Here is a 24,082-nt window from a genome sequence, read left to right as displayed (position 1 = left end):
AGAAATGAACTGGGAGATTGCGACTGACATGTATACACTAATATGTATAAAACAGATAACTAATAAGAACCTGCTGTATAAAAAAATAAAATTCAAATTAAAAAATTAACTATATAAATGTTTTGTTAATGAAGTTTAAAATCCCTACTAATCTATCAAGATAAACAATTATCTTCCAAAGCCTAAAATATATAGTCCCAATGATCACTAGAACTTGAGGTATTATTTTATCAGCATTTAATTATTTAAGTGGGGGGGTAAGTAGTAACTTAGTGATGTAACAATCACTTTAAGAAGAGTCAACACTAAAGTGCAATTTATTGGGAATTCATAACATACTTTTCATTCATATTAAATACTATTAGGACCACACTAGGTACTTACCCTTCTAACCTAACATCTGGTAAAGATCTGTTGAGTGCAATCATCTCACTTGCCATTAAATTGAACTGATTGATTTTAAACATCTCTTTCATCTTTTCTTGATCCTCTTTAGGAATGACGACTGGTTTCCCCATTTCTCCAGGACCTTCATGAGGCTTTTGTACTGGCTCTAGAACTAAGAATAAGGAGGAAACTTAACTAACATTAATTGTATAACAATTGATTCATGTTTCTGTTTAATAACATTTGAGTTTAAACTATGTCCTCAACAACCAGAGCCATTTCTGAGCCCATCCTCTCCCAGTCTGAGACACGGCCTAGGGGCCGCCTTTTCCTCCGCTTCCACACCTCATCCTGACTCAAGACCTCCTCACTTTGTACCACTCACCTGAATCACTTCATGGCCTTGGCATTCCCATCTCGGATATCGTTACCACATTAATCTCCCTAAAGCATAGCCTTCATTGTGTTATTCTCATGGTCTCCTAGAGGCCAATCTCTTTAATAGGAAATTTAATCTAACTTCCCAAACCCACCACTTGCTGAGGTCTCCACCTCCCACCCCCCGGATCCTCATCCTCCAGTCCAACAGCACCCACTACTTTCCTCCATGTGCCTCATGTCTTGCGTTGATGCCTTTGCTCACACTGGCCCCTCCCTTGTCTTCTCCTTCCTACCTCTACCTCTGCAATACCAAACTCACACTTGTCCTTCAAGGCCCAGCTAAAACAGCTTCTCTCCTGCAGCTTTTCTGCATCTCTCTAGAGTGACCATTTACTACTCTTGACTACTACATACATCCAGGGCTCTATGTCTCTAATCAATAGTTCTCTCTTATTATGATCGCTAAGCCTGCCTATGACACCCTCCCCTAACTAGATTATGATCTCCTTTTTAGCTGGAGTTTTTTGTTCATTCATGTACCTTCTGTGGAGTTTAGCACTGTTTTACAGGCATTTTATAACCATATGCTAAATTAATATGTGAGTAAAAGTGTTATTCAAAATAAGTCAAAATGAAATCCTAGAATTGACAATAGTAGACATTATAATAAGCATTATGCAAGGTGGAGCATCAAGAAATATAATTCTTGAGAATTTCTTTTATTTTGACTTTCTTTTATGCTTTGAGCTTTTTATTTGTTCAAACATTCATTGTAAACTTTTTTATTTTATTGCACTTGTGAGAAAATACAGCCTTCCAACAATAAATATTTAATGAGCACCTACATCATAGCAGCCACTGTGCCAGGCACTGAGATCAGTGCAGACAAGACATTACATGTTCTCTACCCTCATGTGGCTTAAACTTCCTACCTTTTGAAAGGTATTAACATTTCCTTTGTGGGCTAGAAAAATGCTTCATTTTTAAAAATGCTAAGTGGAATGTGTTAAAATTATGTATTCCATATATGTAGATTACATATTTGAAATATATCTAGTAAATAACCTTATTAATGAAAAAAAAGAAATATAATTCTAATCAGAAGTAATGTTATCTCGTAATATACAGTTGTCCCTCAGTATCCATGGGGGACTGGTTCCAAGACACCCCCCTCACCCTGCCCTGCAGATACCAAAAGCCACAGATGCACAAGTCCCTTATATAAAAAGGTGTGGTACGGTCAGGCCTCTGTATAACCCACGGATATGGAGGACCGGCTATATTAGTAAAAAGAATAATATTCCTGATCAGCAATTCCCAAGCCTTGTTCCTTGCTATATGCTTTTGAGATGCTGAAAAGTGTTCCAAGAAAAATATGTTCTAGAATATATTAAATTCGAAAAAAATTGTTAAACTTCCCATCTAAGAGGGATGGGTAGAAAATGAGGTGAGGATAAGAATGGGATGAAAATATCTGTTTTGTACATTACCTGTTTATTTTTAAAGCTGAAAGTTTTATTCTCCTACAGTTTGTTTTTTAGGCATCCCCGAAAGTCTCTGGACAAAAATGAAGACATCAAGGCAGTAGACAAACCAGCTCATTTCAGCCTAGCTTCATCTGCCCAAGAACAGCTCTAGTTGGTAAAGCTGACCTACAGGATGACTGTTCAGATGGGGTACAAAGCAACCTACCAATACCAGAGCTGCAGAATATTATTCACTGTGTCTTCAAAAACTCTGTCCAGAATATAGAATCTATTCTAGAGGACTATCAAGGAAAAAAATGGTGGATAGTAACTTTCCCCATTCTCACAATGAACTGTGATTCCAGGAAGGAAGTTAAAATATTAGGAAATAAATTATAGGAAACTCTTATAATACAATGTTTTTGGGGTTTTTTTTGCTTTACGCAGGCCTCTGTTGTGGCCTCTCCCATTGTGGAGCACAGGCTCCGGACGCGCAGGCTCAGCGGCCATGGCTCACGGGCCCAGCCACTCCGTGGCATGTGGGATCTTCCCGGACCGGGGCACGAACCCATGTCCCCTGCATCGGCAGGTGGACTCTCAACCACTGTGCCACCCGGGAAGCCCTATAATACAATTTTTAAAAACAAATCCCGGCTAATTTTTGTCAAGTAAGCTCTTTAAATATAAGAATTAAAAAATTCTCAGTGACAAAAATTTTCAATGCCAAGTGTAATAAAAACTGTAAGTACAGAAGTATAATGCCTATATAAGCTTTTAAAACTTTAAAAATCATAAATTATAAAACTCTCAGAGTCAATTCTTACTTACCTGTCTCTGAAAATAAAGAGTAATTAACAGATTTGGGGGTTGGGACATTCAGGGGTCAGTATGAAGCAGCGGAGTTCTAGAGGTAACAGTTATTTTATCTGCATGGCACAGATAACCTGAAGAGTAGGTGGGAGACATCTAGTGGCCCTGATTATAAATATCCTTCAGTTACCTGTGCCCTATTTAAGAATAAGATGATGCTTTAAAGAAAAGTTAAAATGGAAACATTTTCACACTACTCAGTTTTTTAATTGAATATTAAGTTATACAGAACACCATCTATAACATATTTTTGCTGGGGGCAGGGTGGGGTAGATCCTGAATCTGATCAAGCCTCTGGACTTACTCACCAATTCACAGGAAATATAGGGGACAGAGGAAATGATAAAAAAAAAACAACAAACATTAAAGGGATGCAAATCCTGACTGTGGGAAACTGGAGAAAACAAAGAAAGCAATTTCTTCTTCTTCAACACAACCAAAAATGGGGGGTGGGGAGGACAAAAAGAAAGAGGTATCCGTGTATCTATGCCACAAGACTAGCTTTGAGTTGATAACTGTCGAAGCCAGATGATGGGTATATGGGAGATCAATTTTCTATTTTTCTCTACTTTTGTTTATGTTTGGAAATTTTCCATGAGGATTGGGGGAGCATGAAGGAGCACTCAAGAAATTATTACTGTAAGAACCAGTAAGTATAAACTTGATTGCTTACAGCCTGAGAGACTGTTATGACCAGAAAGTTAAAATCCTGCCCCATCACAGTGAGGTAAAACTCTAGCCTTGAGGTCTTAAAGAATTAGGCAAAACTGTACAACATATAAAATCCTCCTGGCTGCAATATTTTACAAATTTGGTCACCTGGTACTTACTAATAATCTAAATATCTGGTATAATACCCACATTATATACTTTAACCTACTGATACACATGAGATCTCAGAGCCGCATTTAAAATGGCCATTAATCAAAAGTTATATGACTACTGCATGACTTACAGAATCCACCACAATACTTTAATTTAGAAATTATAATATCCTGAAGAATTACACCAACCAGTAAACTAATTTTCTTTGGCAAAGATGCCAGGATAAAATGCAACTAGCTAGTGAATATTTTTACTACTAATGCACTTGCAGTACTAAAAAGCAACTAACAAAGAAGATAGTAAGCATTAACTTTCCTTGTATTCTACTTACCAGTCTTTCATGTAAATTAAAAAAGAGTTCAGTGAAACTTGTTTGAAAGCAAATGAAATGGGTTTGGATATTATCATTTCCCGAACTGAAAAACAAACTTTCATTGCCATAAAATTTTATAGGCAGATCATTTCTAAAAATCAAATCAACTTTGACAAGGGGGTGACTAAGGTGTTATTCCAAAGTATTATGTGAGAACAAACATTTTATTATGCACTTTAAACTTCATTTACATGACAATGTACAGAAGTTTCATGTTTTAGAAAATTTAATTTTCGAAAAAACTACAGGTTCACTCTGAATGCCGCCAAATAAAATTCACATATACAAACCACGTGACATACCTATGAATGTGTTTTAATAAATCTTACAAATTTCTAGTTTGTATTTTTCTCATGGAAGTGGAATAAGGAGGTATAAAGTTACATGATACCCATTTGGGGAAGATGGGGAAGATAAAAGGCTAAAATCATTTCTCCCAAACAATTTTCTTACCTTATTATACAATTATCTTTACTATTTTTATGCACTATATTTCACTTATTCCAAAATATTTTTTCCCATATTTTAACATCTCTGAAATTGGCATGTGGCTTACAATGATAACTGAAATGTTTTTGCTTTCTTAGTGTATATAATACGTATTCTATAAACAAAGCAAATTACCTGATTTTTTTAACATCAAAATATTATTGCATATAACAAAATTCATTGATAACTCTCTGCTACCTCAACACCTGTCAGTTTCAACCCTCATTCCAATTTTATATTCATTTGTAATGTGTTCAAATAAAACTCTAAGCACACTAAAAGTCTGTAATAAAGAGTTTCTGAAAGCCTTTACTAACAATATTTTTAAGTTTTTAATCATCAGAAGTTTCTTCTGTAAAATATGTTCTCAAACTTTTCCTACTGTTTGACAACTGAAATATTCTAGCAGAAGTACATGAAAACTTGAATAATCAACATTTTAATAATCTGAAAATCAAGTACAGTGCTGGCAGAAAGGATTAATTCCTACTTGAAATTGCATCTGTAAAAATATTGAATAGTCCATGCAACATCCAAATCCATAAATTGAATGAATGAGTTAATTCTAAAAAGCAGAAGAGTTGCAAAAATATTCCCAAGACATAACCCACACTAACCGTGTTTTTTCAAAGGGAATCTAATCTAATTCTCCAGCAACAGAAGAATTTTGCTATTCTCAGATAGTCTGGGGTATAAAATACAAGAATAAAACTATGAGAGAGAATGCTCAGGAAAATAAAATAAAACAAAACAAAACCAACCCTCTGAAACACCAAAGACTGGCCTGTTGTTACCTGACGCAGGCAAGTAACAAGTAAATGTAAGAATCCTAGAAAACTAAATATATCAACGATAATCTTATAAGCATTATCATAAGGATAACGAATCCATTCTGCTTAAAAATAAGACACCTTTTTGCACACAATAGTATAAAGAACAGAATTTGGTAAATTTCACCAAATTGGTACTGTAAAGCAGTTCAAAGAAGTTCAGAAATGAGGTCCTTACAATACTGAGACAACTGCTCTGGAGTGTTGTATCTGCTCATTATTTTTTTGCTTTTTTGTTTTGATTTGGTTTTTCAAATGCCATAGAAAACGAATATCCTGGAGACCTTATGTGTTCTATCAGAAGAGAGCTACATTCCTCTAGGTCACTGACTGTACTTGCTAATTCCACTAAGAAGGTCCACATCCTTGATGCCATCACCTATCAACCCTCTCCCGACAATTTTAGTGAAAGATCTGTTCAGTGGCACCACAATTCCTCAGCAGCCTTATGTTGAGAGCCTTAACAACCTTAGGCCTCTGATGGCTACTCGAGACCTCTCAGCGCCCACTGCACTGAAACTTCACATCAGAGCAGATTTTTCAAACTGTTCTTGCTTAGCATCAATTGTCCCCCTTCCCTAAATCATTTCCTCACTCTTTCCCTTCAATGCCTTAAGGCTACATGGAACACAGTTTGAAAAAATGGATGCTCTAGGGCCCCATCTGGAACCACTGGCCTCTCCAAGTCTCTCCCTTCAGCTATTAACTCACCTCTTGGCTTACTGCTCAGTGCTTCTCTCATCCTTCCACTGCTCACGGCCTTCTCAGTCTGTCCCACACAACACCCTGATGCCCCCAGGCCATTATAAAGCTTCTATCAATACGTTGTCTTGTCTCAACAGGGGCCCCATCTACCAGACTTAAATCCAGCTCTTCCCCAGAGCCCATTAACCTCACAACCCTCAACAACTTTCATTCTCTGTCTCCCAGGAGGTAACGACGCTCTCTCATAGCTCCACATTGTTACTTTCACACCATTTCTCCTTTACTTTGTACTTCTGTACTTTGTATAAAAGCTACTCCTTTTCCTTGATGCTCATGCTACTAGTGGTTTTCCAAAACTGTATTAACCTTAGAATCCTCTTCAAGGATAATCCTTTTCTTATGGTTGACACCACACTGTCTCATCTGCTGAGAATTGGCTCTTTCAAGTATTACTTCATTACTTTATATCTTAAACCTCTCCCTCAACATACATAAAAAATACATACATTCATGGAAAACCAACTTTGGCTCCATTCCTTTCTTTTAAACTACTGTACTATCTCTTTGTGTGGAAGCTTCCCAAAAGGATAAGCTACACATCAGTAATATCAAATCCACTGGCACTGAAATGGCACTTGCTAGGGTCACAAGAAACCCCCTGCTGGGAAACACATCAGAACCACTTCTTCATCTCAGGTAAAATCTCTGAACAAACATCACTCCTGGATTTCCATGACCCCACTCCCTCTGGCTTCTCCCCCTACTCTGACTTCCAGAAGCCTTATTTCCCTTTGCTGACCCTCCATGATCCTCTCCAACACTGGCCTGTCTCTTCCAACATCCACACACTGCTGGAGCCCACACTGCTGCCCACATGCTCTACCTCAGCCACCCTCTGCTGCAGAACATCCCTCCCAACACCCCAACGTTAAACGCTCCAAACGCAACTCATCCTTCTGCCTTCTCACCAAAGCCACTCCGCCTCTGGGGGCCCCACCTCGTATCAATTCATCCAAAGAGGAAGACCTAAGAGTCATCTTAGACTTTTCACTTTCCATTATTACCTACATTCAGTGACTCCCCATGCTATGTAAACGCCACTATTTACAAACTTCTCATATATTTTATTTCCTCTCCATCTCCAGTGTCATTTTAGTGTAGGCCCCAAGAACTTCTCCAAACCTTCCCAACGGCCTCACAACCAGTCTCTGCCGTCTCACTCCCTTCTAGTATTGGGTTGGCCAAAAAGTTTGCTTGGTTTTTCCCATACGATGGCTCTAGTAGTGCTTAGTTGTCTTTAACTTCATTTGAAACATTTTTTTTTTTTTGTGGTACTCGGGCCTCTCACTGTTGTGGCCTCTCCCGTTGTGGAGCACAGGCTCCGGACGCGCAGGCTCAGCGGCCATGGCTCACGGGCCCAGTCGCTCTGCGGCATGTGGGATCTTCCCGGACCGGGGCACGAACCCGTGTCCCCTGCATCGGCAGGCAGACTCTCAACCACTGCGCCACCAGGGAAGCCCCATTTGAAACATTTTTGTTAGACTGTATTGTGACAGCTGTCATATGTCATGCATTAAAAAAAAAAAACTTATCAAAATCTGTGAATTTTTGTGTAGCCATTTTAATATTGAAGACAGAAGAAAAAAAGCAACATTTTTGGCATATTATGCTTTATTATTACAAGAAAGGTAAAAATGTAACTGAAACACAAAAAAATATTTGTGCAGCGTATGGAGAAGGTGCTGTGACTGATCGAACGTGTCAAAAGTGGTCTGCGAAGTTTTGTGCTGGAGACTTTTTGCTGGACGATGCTCCAAGGTCGGGGAGACCAGTTGAAGTTGATAAGGATCAAATCGAGACATTAATTGAGAACAATCAATGTTATATCACATGGGAGACAGCCAACACACTCAAAATATCCAAATCAAGCACTGAAATCATTTGCACCAGCTTGGTTATGTAAATCGTTTTGATGTTTGGGTTCCATGTAAATTAAGCGAAAAAAAACCTTCTTGACCGTATTTCCGCATGAGATTCTCTGCTGAAACGTAACGAAACGTTCCGTTTTTAAAACAAATTGTGACAGGCGATGAAAAGTGGATACTGTACAATAATGTGGAATGGAAGAGATCGTGGGGCAAGTGAATGAACCACCACCAATCACACCGAAGGCTGGTCTTCATCCAAAGAAGATGATGTTGTGTATATGTTGGGATTGGAAGGGAGTCCTCTATTATGAGCCCCTTCCAGAAACCAAATGATTAATTCCAACAAGTACTGCTCCCAATTAGACCAACTGAAAGCAGCACTCGACGAAAAGGGTCCAGAATTAGTTAAAAGAAAATGCATGATTTTCCATCAGGATTAACGCAAAACCACATGTTTCTTTGATGACCAGGCAAAAACTTTTACAGCTTGGCTGGGAAGTTCTGATTCACCCGCCATATTCACCAATTGCACCTTCAGATTTCCATTTATTTCGGTCTTTACAAAAGTCTCTTAATGGAAAAAATTTCAATCCCCTGGAAGACTGTAAAAGGCACCTGAAAGAGTTCTTTGCTCAAAAAGATAAAAAATTTTGGGAAGATGGAATTATGAAGTTGCCTGAAAAATGGCAGAAGGTAGTGGTACAAAACTGTGAATATGTTGTTCAATAAAGCTCTTGGTGAAAATGAAAAATGTGTCTTTTATTTTTATTTAAAAACCGAAGGAACTTCGGCTTTTAAACACCAAGCTAATACATCAGCCACGTGACCACCAAACTTCCTTCTGAAAGTCTGGATCCCATCAGGTTACTGATTTCCTTGTTTAAAATCCTTCAGTGGGACTTCCCTGGTGGTCCAGTGGTAAACAATCTGCCTTACAATGCAGGCGACAAGGGTTCAATCCCTGGTCAGGGAACTAAGATCCCACATGCTGCAAGGCAACTAAACCCGCACGCCACAACTACTGAGCTCGCGGGCCTCAACTAGAGAGCCTGCATGCCACAAACTACAGAGCCCACGTGCCTTGGAGCCTGCACACCACAACTGGAGAGAAGCCCGTGCGCCGCAACAAAAGATCCCGCATGCCGCAACTAAGACCTGACGCAGCCAAAAAAATCCTTCAATGTCATGCCTCACCTACAGGATTTAGTCCAAAACCCTTAGCATGTCATAAAAGGCCTCCTGTGATGTGGCCTCTGCTAACCTCCCAGCTTCGTCCCATGCTCTTTCCTCACATTCTCCTATCCATCAACTCTGTCTCTCACTTGCTTATCTTGCACATGCTTCTCTCCTTTGCTTGGAAGGTATTCCCCTCACCCATCAAACCTAACAAACACCTGTTCACCCTGATACTACAGCTTGAGCATTACACTTCCTTGCTGCACCTTCTCAGATGCCCCACGGTGTTCCTTCCTCCTGCTCTCATGCACATCTCTAGTATGCTATCTATCATATCACTATTTTACCATATTCTTTCTCTCCTGTTGGATTGGGATTCCCCAAAGGGAGGAACTTTTTTTGTATTGTTGAAGTGTATGTCACTAGCACGTAGCACACTGCCCAGCACATATCAGAGTTTAAAAAACATTCACTAAGTGTGTCTTCACCTACTACAGAGGTCCCAGTCTTTCTTACTTTTCATGCCTTTGCATTTAAGACAGAACACCATGAGCTCCCACTATAAATGGTAACGAATTAAGGTGGAGTGAGGGTAAAGTTAATCTGTTCCATTTGGGACAAGAATTATGCTAGTTTCTTACTGGTGAATGGCAATACCTTTGATTTGATTTAAATGTTGACAGAGTTATAGCTCTTGTCACCCGACAAACTTACTAAACAGCAGGGCCATAAAGGAAACCAGGAAAGTCAACAAATTAATAGGAAAAAAATTATGGGGAAGGTGAAAACTAAAAAGTCAGGGGTTAGCCTAGGTATAAAGTCCAATGTTAGCAACTGAGCCTAATTTTAGGCAGATTTCCCATGAAATAAAGAGAACTGGTTACACAATCCCATCTGTAAAAATTACAATAAGTAGGCACACCTACCAATACAAATAAATAATTTTAGATTGTAAATTTTAAGGGACCAGGTGCTTTCATTACAAAAGTGCAAGATATTTAAATGTGGCTACATATTCAAATAAAACAGTAATCATTCACAAATAATTCCTAAAAATAGAATTACTGTTTAGCCAGATATTCTATAACTAATCACAGAGAGTTCAGAGCGCAGAATAGCTGAATTACTGATTCACAATGCAAAGTCATTTTCATTTTGTTTAAAAAAAAATAAAAGGCAGCATTTTTTTTTTGGTTTAAACACAGAGAGTCTAAAACTGAATTTTTCAGGTGTCCTCTGTCAAAAATGTCAGTCTTCCAAACTAGGTCCTTCATATTTGTGTTTCCTTCCTTTTCCGTATCAGATACTGCAGTGTTCTCACTGCAGCCCAGATTTTATAGCCTGATCTTTTCATAAGCTCTCCCTAAAAGTGCTAACTGGAGCTATCTACAGCATTAACAAAACAAACTCACCAGACCACATCTACCTAAAATGACTTCTTCCCTTAGGACTGAGATGGGAAGGCTGGAGAACTCTCTCATACTTGATAATGCAATTTTAACGCTCCACTCAGCATTATGACACTAGACTAATCTCCTGTACAATTTTGGTAGTGCCAGCTATGAGATTCCCTACAGTATTTGGTAATATAACTTCCAGAAAATTAACTACATTAAACATGGAACACACAAATTGAATTCAGCAATTCTATACAGGATACTTTAATACTTTTAACTGTTAGAAGAACCTACTGGAGAACTGATGGAAATATGATCATCATATATAGGAAGCCAGGGATTACTATTAATCTAAAAATGTTAAAATTTTATAGTTTCCAAATTAGTACAAACAAGTGACATATATATCAAAACAGGTCCACTATTATAAAATGTCACTCACCATCCCCAGCAGGAAGTCCTCTCTCTTTTTTTTCATCACATTTGTTGCATTCACTGAAGTAAAGCAGCAGGAACATATCCAAGAGTACCCAAATCAAGGAGGTGGCTAGGACCACCTTGCAATATGCAAATTTTCTCATGGCACTTTAAGTCAAATGCAAAATTTTAAAATATATATATATATAAATATACAAAGATCATGAAAATTATTCCAATCCAGTTTCATCAGAAATCACGTTCATAACCTATAGAAAGAAAAAGAAAAAAGATTAACTTAAAAATTCAGAACCTAAAAAAGAAACAATGGATTAATTCAATATGAATATGAAATTTTACTATGAAGAATAAGTTTTAAATTCAGACTTGAAAGAATAATTGTAAAATATATAAAAATAGTAACAAGAACATGCAAATAACTCCTACAAATCAATATACACAATCCAATAGAAAAATGGGTAAAGGACTAAACAAGCACTTTGCAGAAAGGAAACCTGAATAGCCAATAAACAAGTGAAAAGGTGCTCGATTCATTACAAAGAGGAAAATTCAAATTAAAACAGTGAGCTACTATCTTATATCCATCAAACACATGGGGCTTAACTGCCTTCTATTCAATTGCTGTATTAAACACTAAAGCAAAAGCTAAGCCATTAACTGCCACAGGAGTTTAAGAAACCAGTAATTCCCAGTCCATTTTAACCACTCACATTCAGTTCCCAGAGTCCAAGGATTTATATGAGTTCTCCTAGTAGCTTTTCTAGAGCAGTTTAATTGGAATGATTCTTATCCCTCTGTCCCAACTGAATCCCATTCTAAAAATGCTAGTCACCAGCCGTTCAAAAACAAGATTCATGGAAAGTATAACAGAAAAGAAAAGGGTATCGAAAGATCTGAGCCCTAGTCCTGGCTCTGACAGTAATTTTACAGACTTCCCTGATGTTTAGTTTCTATCCACCCCCCCCCACCCCCAAATATCATGAGAAAATGACTGGAGGAACTGTCCTTTGGGATAGCTAGGCCAGAAACACTTCTGACACATATGGCACTCATCTGGGGGAGCTCTGGAGCAGCCCGAGGGACCTCAGAGAGGTAAAAGGAGCCATCCCACCAAGCCGCTGACACCGAGGCTCAAAGGTCTGTGTCACTGCTGTTCAGGAGATAGATGAGCCAAGTGCATTCAGGGGAGTGGATGGAGGAAACACACACTTGGCACAGGTGAAAGCCAATGAGCAGAAGCTCTGAAGGGCTGGGCTGATGGGCAGCATAGCAGCTTCTTACAAGGGCAGTTTTATGTAGCATGTTCCATGGTGGGCAGTAGAGATGTCTCTACCTAAACAATTCAGGGCAGGCCAGAGAGTTTATTTATGAAAAAGATACAATAGTTCTTTCCTAATTCACAAGGTGGCTAAACAGCAACCTGAAAAGCACCCCAAAATACCAAGTAATACTTATAAATGTAAAGTATTATTTCTGTTCATCTCTCTGGGGACTTTGATCTCTTGCCTATTGTCCTCCTTTCATCAAACCAACACTTCCTGACTGCACAGTGAGAACAGGGATGCTACTGTCATATTCTTGCCTCAAAATCATACTTACTCAATGTCTGTCACATGCAGTGAGCAACAACTGACATCTGTGGTGACTAGGGTGAGGGGAAGAGCAAAAGCATTATAATGCACAGTGTCATGGACCAACAGTTCTCTCCAGAGAAGCGAGATACATATTTTATATATATATATATATTTCAAGCCACTTTACATGAAAGGCTACCTCTTTTGGTCACTGGCAAAGCAAGCAGTCTAACTGCCAGTGCAACAGCTGGGATTCAAATGTAGTTTTGTGTTGTCTAAAATCTGCTGATTGTTAATTTTTTCAATGCTTACAGCCCAGAACATTTAAATGTAAATCTTTATAACTCTGTACTCATTCCTATTTAATTTTTCCAAGGCAGCACAATTAGATTCTAAAAGTAAAGATGAAATGCAGTGGGTGTGTGTGTATTTGGGGGAGCGGTATAGAGAAAGCAGGAGGTGTAGGGAGAAAGGAGGATAAAGAGGCAAACATCTTTGAGACCTTGAGTTATGTAGAGATTCCTTACATGGTAACAATAAAATGCACAAATCATTTAAAAAGACTGATAAGTTGGACTTTATAATTAAAATCTGCTCTTCAAAAGACAGTTAAAAAAATAAAAAACAAGTCACATATTGGGAGAAAATATTTACAAATTACATATCTGATAATTACTTATATACAGACCATATAAAGAACTCTCCAAACACAATTTTTAAAAATCCTAATCCAATACAATGGGCAAAAGGTTTGAACTGTTGCTTTACCAAAACAGCGATACAGGTGGCAAAAGAGCACAAGAAAAGATGTTCAACATCATTAGCTATTAGGCAACTGCAAGTTAAGACCACAATGAAACACCACTATGCCCCAATATAAATAGTGAAAGGAAAAAAGAAAACTACCAAGTGCTATCAAGGAACTGCTGCAACTGGACCTCTAATACATTGCCAGTGGAATGCACAACGGTACAGTCTCTCTGGAAAACAGTTTGGCAGTTTCTTCCCACAAGAATCTGCAATTCCATTCCTAGCTATTTACTTAAGAGAAAGGAAAACGTACGTCTACACAAAGGCTTGTACACAAATCTTTATAGCAGCTTAACCATAATCATCAAAATCTGGAAACAATCCAAATGTCCATCACCTGGTGAATGGATAAACAAATTGTGGTACACCGAACAGTGAAATACTACTACCCAGAAATCCAGCAATCAAAAAGAACTCTTGATATATACGCAATAATACTGATGAATCTCAAAAGCTTTATGCTAAGTGAAAGTGGTCAGTCACAAAAGGCTGCATACTGTATGATTCCATTTATATGAGACAAATTAGATCAGTGGTTGCCAGGGGCTGTGGAAAAGTAGAGGACTGCTCTCAAAGGGCCGTGAAGGAACTTGTGATGATGAAAACATTCCATCTCTTGCTTGTGGTGGCGGCGGTCATTTTGTCCAGACTGGTACGACTACACCTAAAAGGGTGAATTTTACTGTACACAGATAAATACAGGAGAGGTGAGGATCCTTCAAAGAAACAATTCCAATTTTAGGAGAAAAACTGTTGTGTATTTCTTCAAGTGATACATACCAGAATTTATCTTGGAAATTATTAAAAGCTCAGAGTTTCTGTCTCAACCACAATAGATTAAAACCTTCCATATGAAATGCATTTAACTCCTTAATTATTTTAGAAGGTATAAAATCTGAATTAATGTCAAAGTACAGTGATCAATTATAACAGTAAACTTCTGATTCTATCCTACGTGTCATATGCCAAGTTTTTCCAAAGGTTGATCAGTATTTTCTAGGGCTAAATAATTACTTTCTCTTACTCCATATACTTCTAGCCAAGGCTCTCCAGAAATTTCAAGCCTAAAAAGAGAGTCTCAGCTCAAAAGCAGCTTTGGAGAAAATAGAAGCATCATTCTCTTGGACCTAAAACTTCAGTCTTCTGAGTATGTTAAGGTGCTTATCTCCCCTCTCCCAAGAACACTGAATTCTCAGGCACCTACACCTAGAATGACTAATTTTGCACTGTACTGACCAGGCAGAGGTATGAGACCCTTCAATAGAACTATTCCTTTAATTTGTAGCTGAAATTTCTGCCAGAAAAACTAAAAGACTTAAAAAAATGATATTTATCCTCTAACATTATAAAGAGAATCAAGATTATTTTATTTACTAATTATATATTCCATTTGCTCTATTTCTCAGAACTATAAAGAAACCTATTCATTCATTTATTATTATTTCATACATTCAAAACACACAAACTCAGTAAATGTAGGGAATGTGTCAAATGCAAGGAATACAAACATGAACCAAATATTCCTTCCTTTACGAAGTTTAAAGTTGTCTCCAGGAAAGCAGGCATTAGTCAAACACTCACATAAACGTGAAATTTCAATCATGATAACTGCTTTGGAGGGAGGTACATAGCACTATACACATCTGTAAAAGAGATCTGACTTTGTCAAAAAGGCTTCCCTGAGGAAGACATGATTTGAAGAGAAAATGAGCATTTGGGGCAGTGAGTAGCAAGGATTCTATAGCAGGAAGGAGCCCAACACTCAAAGGCCAGTGGATCAAAGACAAAAGAGGTGAAAACTGTGATTGCGACAAAGCTGGAGCTGGATAAAAGTGGCGAGATTCAAGAGGTATTAAGGGACAAACTCAATGGGATTTGAGGATGAGTCAGGTGGGGGTAAAGAGGAGGAAATCCTGGCCTATACAAGTGGATGTAGAGTGTTGCCAGTCATAGAAACAGGGACCAGTAAAAGAGGACCAATTTTTGGAAAGGAGGAAAAGATGGAAAGAAATGTAAGTTTGACTTTGGACATGCTGAGTATGAGGTACCTCTGATACCCTCAAAGAGACGTTAACCACAGCTGAGGACACAAAAGTTTGAGGCTCAAAGTGGGGTTCTCTGTATATCTCTGTAAAGATATACAGATAGAAGCCCCTGCTCTTGTGCAACTTTGCAGGGGCAGACAGACCAAAAAAAAATCAATACATGAAGTAATTTTTGTGGAGTGTAATTTCCCTCCTAAAGTGTGGGCTGGACTTAGGGACTTGCTTCTAACCAATAGAATATGGTGGAAGTAATGATGTGTGATTTCAAGGCTAGTCATAAAGCACAGTTCTCTCCAGCTCTCTCTCAGATCACACACTCTGGGGAAAGCCAGCACCACGTCAGAAGGACACTGAAGCATCCCTATAGAGATCCATGTGCTGAGAAACTGAAACCTCCTGCCAACAAAGAGTACTCTCTTGCGAGGCATGGAAGTGAACCACTTTGGAAGCAGACCCAGTCAAGCCTTCATCTTGACTGCAACATCATATATGATCCTGAGTCAATACCACCTTGCTAAGCTACTCCTGCATTCCTGACCCAAAGAATATATGAGATAATAAATGTTTATTGTTTAAAGCCATTAAGTTTTGAGGCAGTTAGGTAGTTCATTACTCATCAATAGAGAACTTCACAGAAAACTAGGACTAGAAAGGAAATTCTTTAACTTATAGCAAACATATTTAATGATGGGATTCCTGATGCATTTCTGTAACATTGCAAATAAGAAAAGTTATGCATCCTCATTTCAATCTGATATTGTACTGGAGGTCTAAACAATATGACAAGAAAAGGAATAAGAATTAGGGGATTGAAAAGAGACAAAATTATCTGCAGATAGCATGTCTTCTGTATAGAAACTCTAAAAGAAATCAATAAATAAACCATTAGAGCTAATTCATTATTTCATCAAGGTTGCTGAATACAAGGTAAACATATAACATCAATCATGCTTCTTCATGATAATAACTAATTACAATATATAAAGGAAAACATCACATTCAAAGCAGCTATAAAAACCCTAAGGTATTTGGAAATAAACTTAACAAAATATGTGCAAGACATGGAGAAAATTGTGGAGCTTTGTCGAAGGACATAAAAGAACACCTGACTAATGGATAGATGTACCATGTTCAGGAAAAACAAACAAGCAACTTCTTCCTAAATTAATTTAATTCTAATCAAAACACAAATGAAACCTTTAGGAACTGGATTTATTATAAAGCAGAAGTATCTACAGCCATGTGGTACCCCAAAACAAACCTAAACGTGTGGAAAATTGGAAAGGTGATACTATAAATCAGAGCAGAAAACTGATAAAGGAACAAATAGCTTTCCAAATGGTAAAAAATAAATTTAGATCCTACCATATACCAAAAACAAGAGTAACTCTATGAATAGATAATAGCTCCTATAAAATTTACTGGCCGAAATGTTTTAATTTAGAGCATTCAGTGTTTGGTATCTTAAGTGGAATGCCAGTTTCCAAGGTGATAAACAGACTTAGCTCCTAGCAATACCTTTAAAAGTGAATATTCTTCCTAGTTACAAAGTAATATATGCTCAATACAAAGAACCTGGCAAACACAGAGAAGTAAAATAAAAGATACAAAGCCATCTATAAACCCCCATCCCACTTAAACACTATTACCAGTGGGATAAGTGCCCTCCCAGTCATTCAGAATAGCTCATAGATACATCGTTTTAAAGCAAGTTTGTAATGTCTATTTTGACTCAAACATTTTAATGTCTTAAATGTCCCTATCAGGGGGAAAAGAATGGAATGGCTGTGACTATAAAGGGGTAGCAGGAGACACCTTTGTGGTGATGCTGTTGTGATTTTTTTTTAATTGCAGTAATACGCTCAACAGAAGACATTTCTAACCTCTCTTTCCACCCCAACCACTGAGTATCCTGTCTTAAGCAATAAATGTCTTAATGGTCACTTCAAAATAGCCCTGATATCCACAAAGCTATGTCAAAAAGCCACATATTGTTTTATACTTAAAGAACAGACATAAAATAGACACAAACCGAGGTGGCTTCCTGGCTCATGATTCTGACTTGTGCTCTCCCCACTCTCCCCCAAGGGTTTCTTCTGGTAACAGATCTAGCCCCCTGGCCACAGGACAGCCAAATGACCTGGCCAGGTCAACCACAAGACCTCACCCCTTGGCTTCCCGAGTCACAAAGCTGGAAGCCTGTGCTAATCTAGCACTGCAGTCAGCTACACTGCCCAACATGTAGAGAAAGCTGACCTGCAGTCTAAGAGGATGAGCCCAGAGGCACACAGGATGAGAGGCAAAGGTGACGGAGTCCCTGACTCTACTTTGGCTTTTGTGAACACCCAGGAATCCTTCTATTAATCCCCTTTTCTGTTTATGACAATTTGAATTGGGTTCCAAACACACATCTGGGATGGCCACTCGGGGGATGGGTGGGTAGGGGACAGAGGAGACCTACAGGTAAAAATCAAACAGGTTCTGGTCCACTGGTGAGGTTCCCCTCTACTAGTCATAAACAATTATACATTATGAGGCAGACTACACTATTTGAAAAGATACTTTTTAATGCCCCAAATCACAAAAACATATCAAGTATCAAAAGTAGGTATAAAACAAACCACAGATATAAAGGATCACAACACAACATACACATGTATCCACCACTCAGTTTAAGAATAAGAACATCACCTTTATAGTTCCCTCTCCAATACCATCTCTTCCTAGTTCCTCAAAGACCACCTCTATTCTGAACTTAACATTCTTTCTTTTCCTGATGGTTTTACCTCACTGTTATCCTTAAAAATGCCTTGTTTACATTTTCTGTTTCTGAACTGCTTATAAATGGAAGAATCTGAGACCTGCTTTTCTTCTAACACTACGTTCCTGAGAACCATCCATTTGTTGGCATGTAGTTGCAGTCAGTTCATTTTCACTACTGTCTAATATTCAATTGGCTTATAATTATACACTATGAGGCTTACCACAGTTTATCCCTTCTACCCTTAATAAACATGTGGTTATTTCTAGGTTTCTGTTATTACAAGCAGTACTACTATGAATATTCCTGAACACGTTTCCTGGAACAAACGTGCCAGGGGTCAGCAAACTTCTTCTGCAAAGGGCCAGATTGTAAACATTGTAGGCTTTGCGGGACATAAGAGCTCTACTGCAACCACTCAAATCTGGTGTTGTACCACAAAAGCAGCCAAAAGTGGTATGTAACCAAGAAAGTGTGACAGTATTCCAACAGAACTTTATTTATGGACACTGAAATTTGAATCTCATTTAATTTTCATATTACAAATTATGAAATATTATTTTTATTTTTTTAACCATTTAAAGATGTTAAAAACCTTTCTTAATTCATGAGTTGTCACACCAACCTTGATCTACAGTACATACCTAGGGGAATTAGGTCATAGGGTATACATATTTTCAATATGACTAATATGGCAAATTTGTTTTCCCAGGTGTTTGAAACAAATTAGAAAGAAAAATGAGGGCTCTGGATGTGTTATATCCTTGGCAACAGTTATTGATGTCAAACTATTTTATTTTTTGACAATCTGGTAAGTGTGTAGTTGTTATCTTAATATAGTTTGAATCTGCATTTTCCCACCATCTCTGACATTACTGGTCATTCCATTTCCTCGTCTCTAATGTACCTATTGAAGTTTAGTCCATTATTCTACTGGGTGGGGTTGTTTTGTCTTTTTCCTATTAGTTTGTGAAGATCTTTATACAGTCTAGATTCTAATCCATGTCAGTTACATGTACTACAAGTAACTTTTCCAGTTTATAGCTTATCTTCTTAACAAGAGGTGTCTTTTATTATTTTATTTTTTTCTTTCTGGCTGTGCCACACAGTTTGCGGGATCTTAGTTCCCCAACCAGGGATTGAACCCAGGCCCTAAGCAATTAGAGCTCGGAGTTCTAATCACTGGACTGCTAGGGAATTCCCAAGAGGTGTCTTTTATAGTTCACATTTTCTATGTCTTAAGAAACTCTTCTCTATCTAGAGATCATTAAAAATAATGTTTTAAGGTCTAAAAATTTTAAAGCTTTACCTTTCCAGTTTAAGTAGAGATTCAATGTCATCTTCTTCCATGTGGATAACCAATTGTCCCAGTACTATTTATGGAAAAGTTCATCCTCTCCCTAGAAGTGTGCAATGCCAACTTTGTCATAAACCAGGTTTCTGAGGTTCTATGTTCTGTTCCATTGGTCTATCCCTACACCACATGGCTGTCTTAATTATTACAGCTTTATAATAATTTTTTTTTTTTCCAGACGCGCAGGCTCAGCGGCCATGGCTCACGGGCACAGCTGCTCCGTGGCATGTGGGATCTTCCTGGACCAGGGCACGAACCTGTGTCCCCTGCATCGGCAGGCAGACTCTCAACCCCTGCGCCACCAGGGAAGCCTTAATAATTTTTGATACACAGTAAAGCAAGTATTCTCACCTTTCACTACTTGAGGAGGGCCTTGGCTACTTCTGACCCACTGGCCTTCCTTAGCTATGACGACCATTTAATTACTTAAAATGATATTCCATCTACTGCAAAAGAAATCTAGTAGTTAAAAGTGCTTACATGTCTATGGTAGACAAATTCTACTGTTCTGAAAAAATAAACCAATTACAAATTCATAAAGGTCATAAAAAAAGTTGGAGATGAAAAGAGGAATTCAAGGGAAGTCTATAAGAAAAGTTCTAAAAGTGTTTTTCAAAATGACAGCACTATTAAAATAAATGCACAGCACCTAACCTTTACGTCTACTATATTGTTATTCCTTAAAAAAAATGGCTTCAGTATTTTAGAGTCACAATCATTCCATGCTGTCTGGATATTTATTGAGTCTTAGCCAACTACGTTCTTGCTACCATGTCAGACACTGTAGATGGTAGGAGCATGAAGGCAGTGATCCACACCACAGAAGCTCTTATCACACTATTAAATACCAGTGTAAGAGACACGCCATTCACATTACAAAAGAGAAACATCAACTCAGGAAACCTGGCAGGAAAAAGACATCCAGATAGGGAAGTTTCTAAATAGGTTTTATCAGGCAGTGTAAGACACTAAACTTTTCTACAACAAGGTTTTCTTTAAATTTTTTTCTATAGTTGTTTTGTTTCTGTCTCTCCTTTAGCTAAATCCCTTTAAGGGCTTCCCGATGTCCTGTTATTTTGTTCTAAAGAACACTGTTTGCAAGACCACAGGGAGAGTCCGCACTTAAGAAATTCCATGGTCAAATAAGTTAGGGAAATGTTACATACTCCATTCGCTGTCCATCACTGCACCAAAGGTTCTGTGAAGTCCTGCAATAAGGAAAGCTATGCAAGTTTGTTAACTCAGAACTTCTCATATTCAAGCATGGAAACTTCCCCATCTACTTTGTCTTTCTTTTTTGCATAACACAAACCAGGTTTCAAAGAGCAATAAATAAACTAGTAAAGATTGGTTCCAAATCCTGGAACCAGGCAATTTTTAAATTATGGGTTATTTTCTTTCTGCAAAACTGTTATTTCTGTGAATCTGCAAATTGCATAAAAAAGAGATCCCATTGTGTTTAAAAGCTCCTCATGAGGCAGACCTTCAGAGGGAAGGTTAATTTTGTAATATCTTGATTCAACTAATTTAAGTTCATATTTCTGTATCGTTCTTTAACATAACATATACCTGTATATAATACAAATAATTGTGGACAAAAATGGGAAATTCAAAAGTCACCATTATATAAATCCCTAAAAGAAAAGAATCTACAAACCTCCCCTCAGGTAAGTGAAATTTGCAAACTATTTCTACTATCAATTATTTTTTCCAAGTATAGAGTATCATATTATAAAAATATGTCATCATTAAATTTTGCATTCAACAAATGAAGCATTATTTCATGTAGGAGTCTGAGAGGATAGAGTTAACAAAGAGTCCTACCCAGTCCTTGCTAAACCCTGGGGGATGCCTACAGCCATGGCAATGACCCCTGGCCAAACTCTGAGAACTAAACTCCTGGAATGTTCACAGTCACTGGTTAAGGATGTTAGAGGTGATGAGTCAGGATGTACCAGGCTGTCAGCATTGTTTAAGGTAATCATCAAGATTTATGATGCGCACCTGGTATCTGGTCTGGAGCCCTAAGTTTCAGTTGCCATGGCTGGCCACATGGCAGTAGTATGCCTATGTAACCAGCTTCCTATAAAAACTCTGGACTGGAATACTCATGGGCTTCCCTGTCCGACACATCTTGTACATGTCTCTATCACTCACAGCTAGAGGGGAAATCGTGTCCCTGTGATCCTCACAGAGGGAACATTTAGAAGTCCGTGCCTGATCTCTCTAGCAATCACCTACATATATCTTTTTCCTGCTGTTCTTGCACTGTAACCTTTGCCGTAATAAAAAACTTAGCCATGAGTACAACATTATGTTGAGTTGTGTCAGTCTTTCCAGCAAATCAAATAGTGGGCAGTCATGGGACCCTCAAAATAAACACCACTAAAGAATTTCGTTTGCCATAATACCTACTTCTCTCATTACTTTTCAGAAGCTAAATGATCATAAGAACAATATCCTTAAATGAATAAATCAGTGTACAGGATAAAAGCTAAGATGTAAGATTGAGATTACTGTCCTTAGAAAGGCTGGGTTGCAAGGTTAGCCCTTGGCTGGTGTCTGGGGACTTGAAGGATAAACAGTTCCCTACAACGATATAAAACTTACCTTAAATGATAAGTGGGCCTCACTGTGCCTAAACTGTTTATACAAACATTATGGTTTATGCAAAACATGTTTTCCTTCTGGGAGCCTGAAATTTTGGTACATGACAGGTGGAAGGTGGCTCCATTACCAGGTCCAATAAAAACATTGGCACAGAGTCTAATGAGTTTCCCTGGTTGACAGCACTTCACATGTGTTGTCAAAATTCATTGCTGGAGGAATTAAGCTCATCCGGTGGGAATCTACTGGGAGAGGACTCTTGGAAGCTAGTGACTAGTCTCCTCCAGACTTCACCCCACGCACTTTTTCCCTTTGTAATACTGCTGTGTATCCTTTCGCTGTAATAAATCTTAGCCATTATTATGATCATATGCTGAATCCTATGAGCCCTCCTAGCCAGTCACTAAACCTGGGGTTGGTCTTGGGGACACCCAACACAATCAGCATTTTAAAACAGAAATGAGGGTCTGTTAGGCCAAATGCTGAAATTCAAATTTCAATTCCAAAACGTATTAGTTATGTGATCCTAACAATTGTACTTTATTTGCATAAATCTGGGTCTTTTTATTCCTCTGAATGAGAAAAACATACCCACCTTATAGTCCCTGAATTAAATGAAGTAATGCACAACACACTCATAGTAAACACTCAGTAAATATTAAATAGCATTTCTAGAGGCTCTTTCTTAGATGAAATGAAAAATCAGGAATCTTTTATATTTGTACTGATGCAATGAGAATTCAAACGGCCATTTGGAGTACTGCAAAGAGAAGCTCAGAGACAAACTTTAACCCTCCATCTCCATAACACTGGTGCTATGAGTGCTTTCCAGTCCACATGACAGGATTATTGGTTGAGCGCAAGCAGGTTAAACCATATATAATAAGTATCTTTCTATTTCTAAACCTGGTCTTCATTTAGTCTTCATATTGACCTCCTGAATGAGAAGTGAATGCATGAATATTAATTAGTACTGTGGCTATGCTTGATGGTTTTATTTCTCAAATTACTACACTAGGATTTTAGTACAAGCCATTTTCTTGTGTGTATATGAGGCATAAAGTCCAATGAACATAAGTTTGAACCTACATCACAGTAAGAGCAAATCCCAATGTAAAGAGAAGTACAACCCTCAAGTCATTTACTCCCAGCTATCAACTTACCCCAAAGTGGTTTTTCAAATGAATTCATATCCCAAATCCACATGTCCCACATCTCCTGTTGAAAAATAAATTTCCTAAAATCAGTTTATTACAAAATAACTCTCTCCTCCCCCCATTACCTCAGCCACCCTATTCCACTGGACTATACACCAGCCACCACCTGAGGACAAGGACCAAGTCTTACCAGCTACTTCCCCAATGCTGAGCACAATACCTGGCACAAAATATGTGTTCAGTTAATGTTTATTACATGAATAAGTGAATCAGTGAATAAAGTATTTCTGAGATCCAACACCAAGCTCAGTGGAAATACTGTAGAAAGTATCTCTCCTCCTCTTAGAAATCTATGAGGATATTAACTTCCCAGGTGGGAAGGCCAAGGACACACAGACAGCACCCGTGGCAGATACTGTTTGTTCCTTATCTCCCACCCCATGTTTTTCATGGCATTAGACCCCTAACTGAATTCAAGTGATCATTCTCTGCTAGACTATCTATTCTTG

At 38.1% G+C, this 24,082-nt stretch overlaps 1 protein-coding gene across 1 annotated transcript in view; it reads right to left on the bottom strand.

Annotated features, from left to right (window-relative positions):
• GALNT1 (polypeptide N-acetylgalactosaminyltransferase 1) overlaps window positions 1-23,634 on the bottom strand; it is an 83,086-nt gene extending 59,452 nt beyond the window's left edge. Inside the window, exons 1-3 of the mRNA XM_027127740.1 lie at window positions 23,580-23,634; window positions 11,270-11,513; window positions 385-559 (exon numbers count right to left, since the gene is read on the bottom strand). Of these exons, the coding sequence (XP_026983541.1) occupies window positions 385-559; window positions 11,270-11,408 (314 nt within the window). The 5' untranslated portion in view covers window positions 11,409-11,513; window positions 23,580-23,634. The remainder of the gene's footprint in view (window positions 1-384; window positions 560-11,269; window positions 11,514-23,579) is intronic.
• Window positions 23,635-24,082: the final 448 nt, after the last annotated feature.

The sequence above is a fragment of the Aethalodelphis obliquidens genome, unplaced genomic scaffold, assembly GCF_003676395.1.
Source record: "Aethalodelphis obliquidens isolate GAN/ISIS:26980383/991018 unplaced genomic scaffold, ASM367639v1 scaffold32, whole genome shotgun sequence".
Taxonomy (NCBI): Eukaryota; Metazoa; Chordata; class Mammalia; order Artiodactyla; family Delphinidae; genus Aethalodelphis; species Aethalodelphis obliquidens.
Note: the sequence above shows the minus strand (reverse complement) of the source record. Positions and strands in the feature narration are given on the sequence as shown.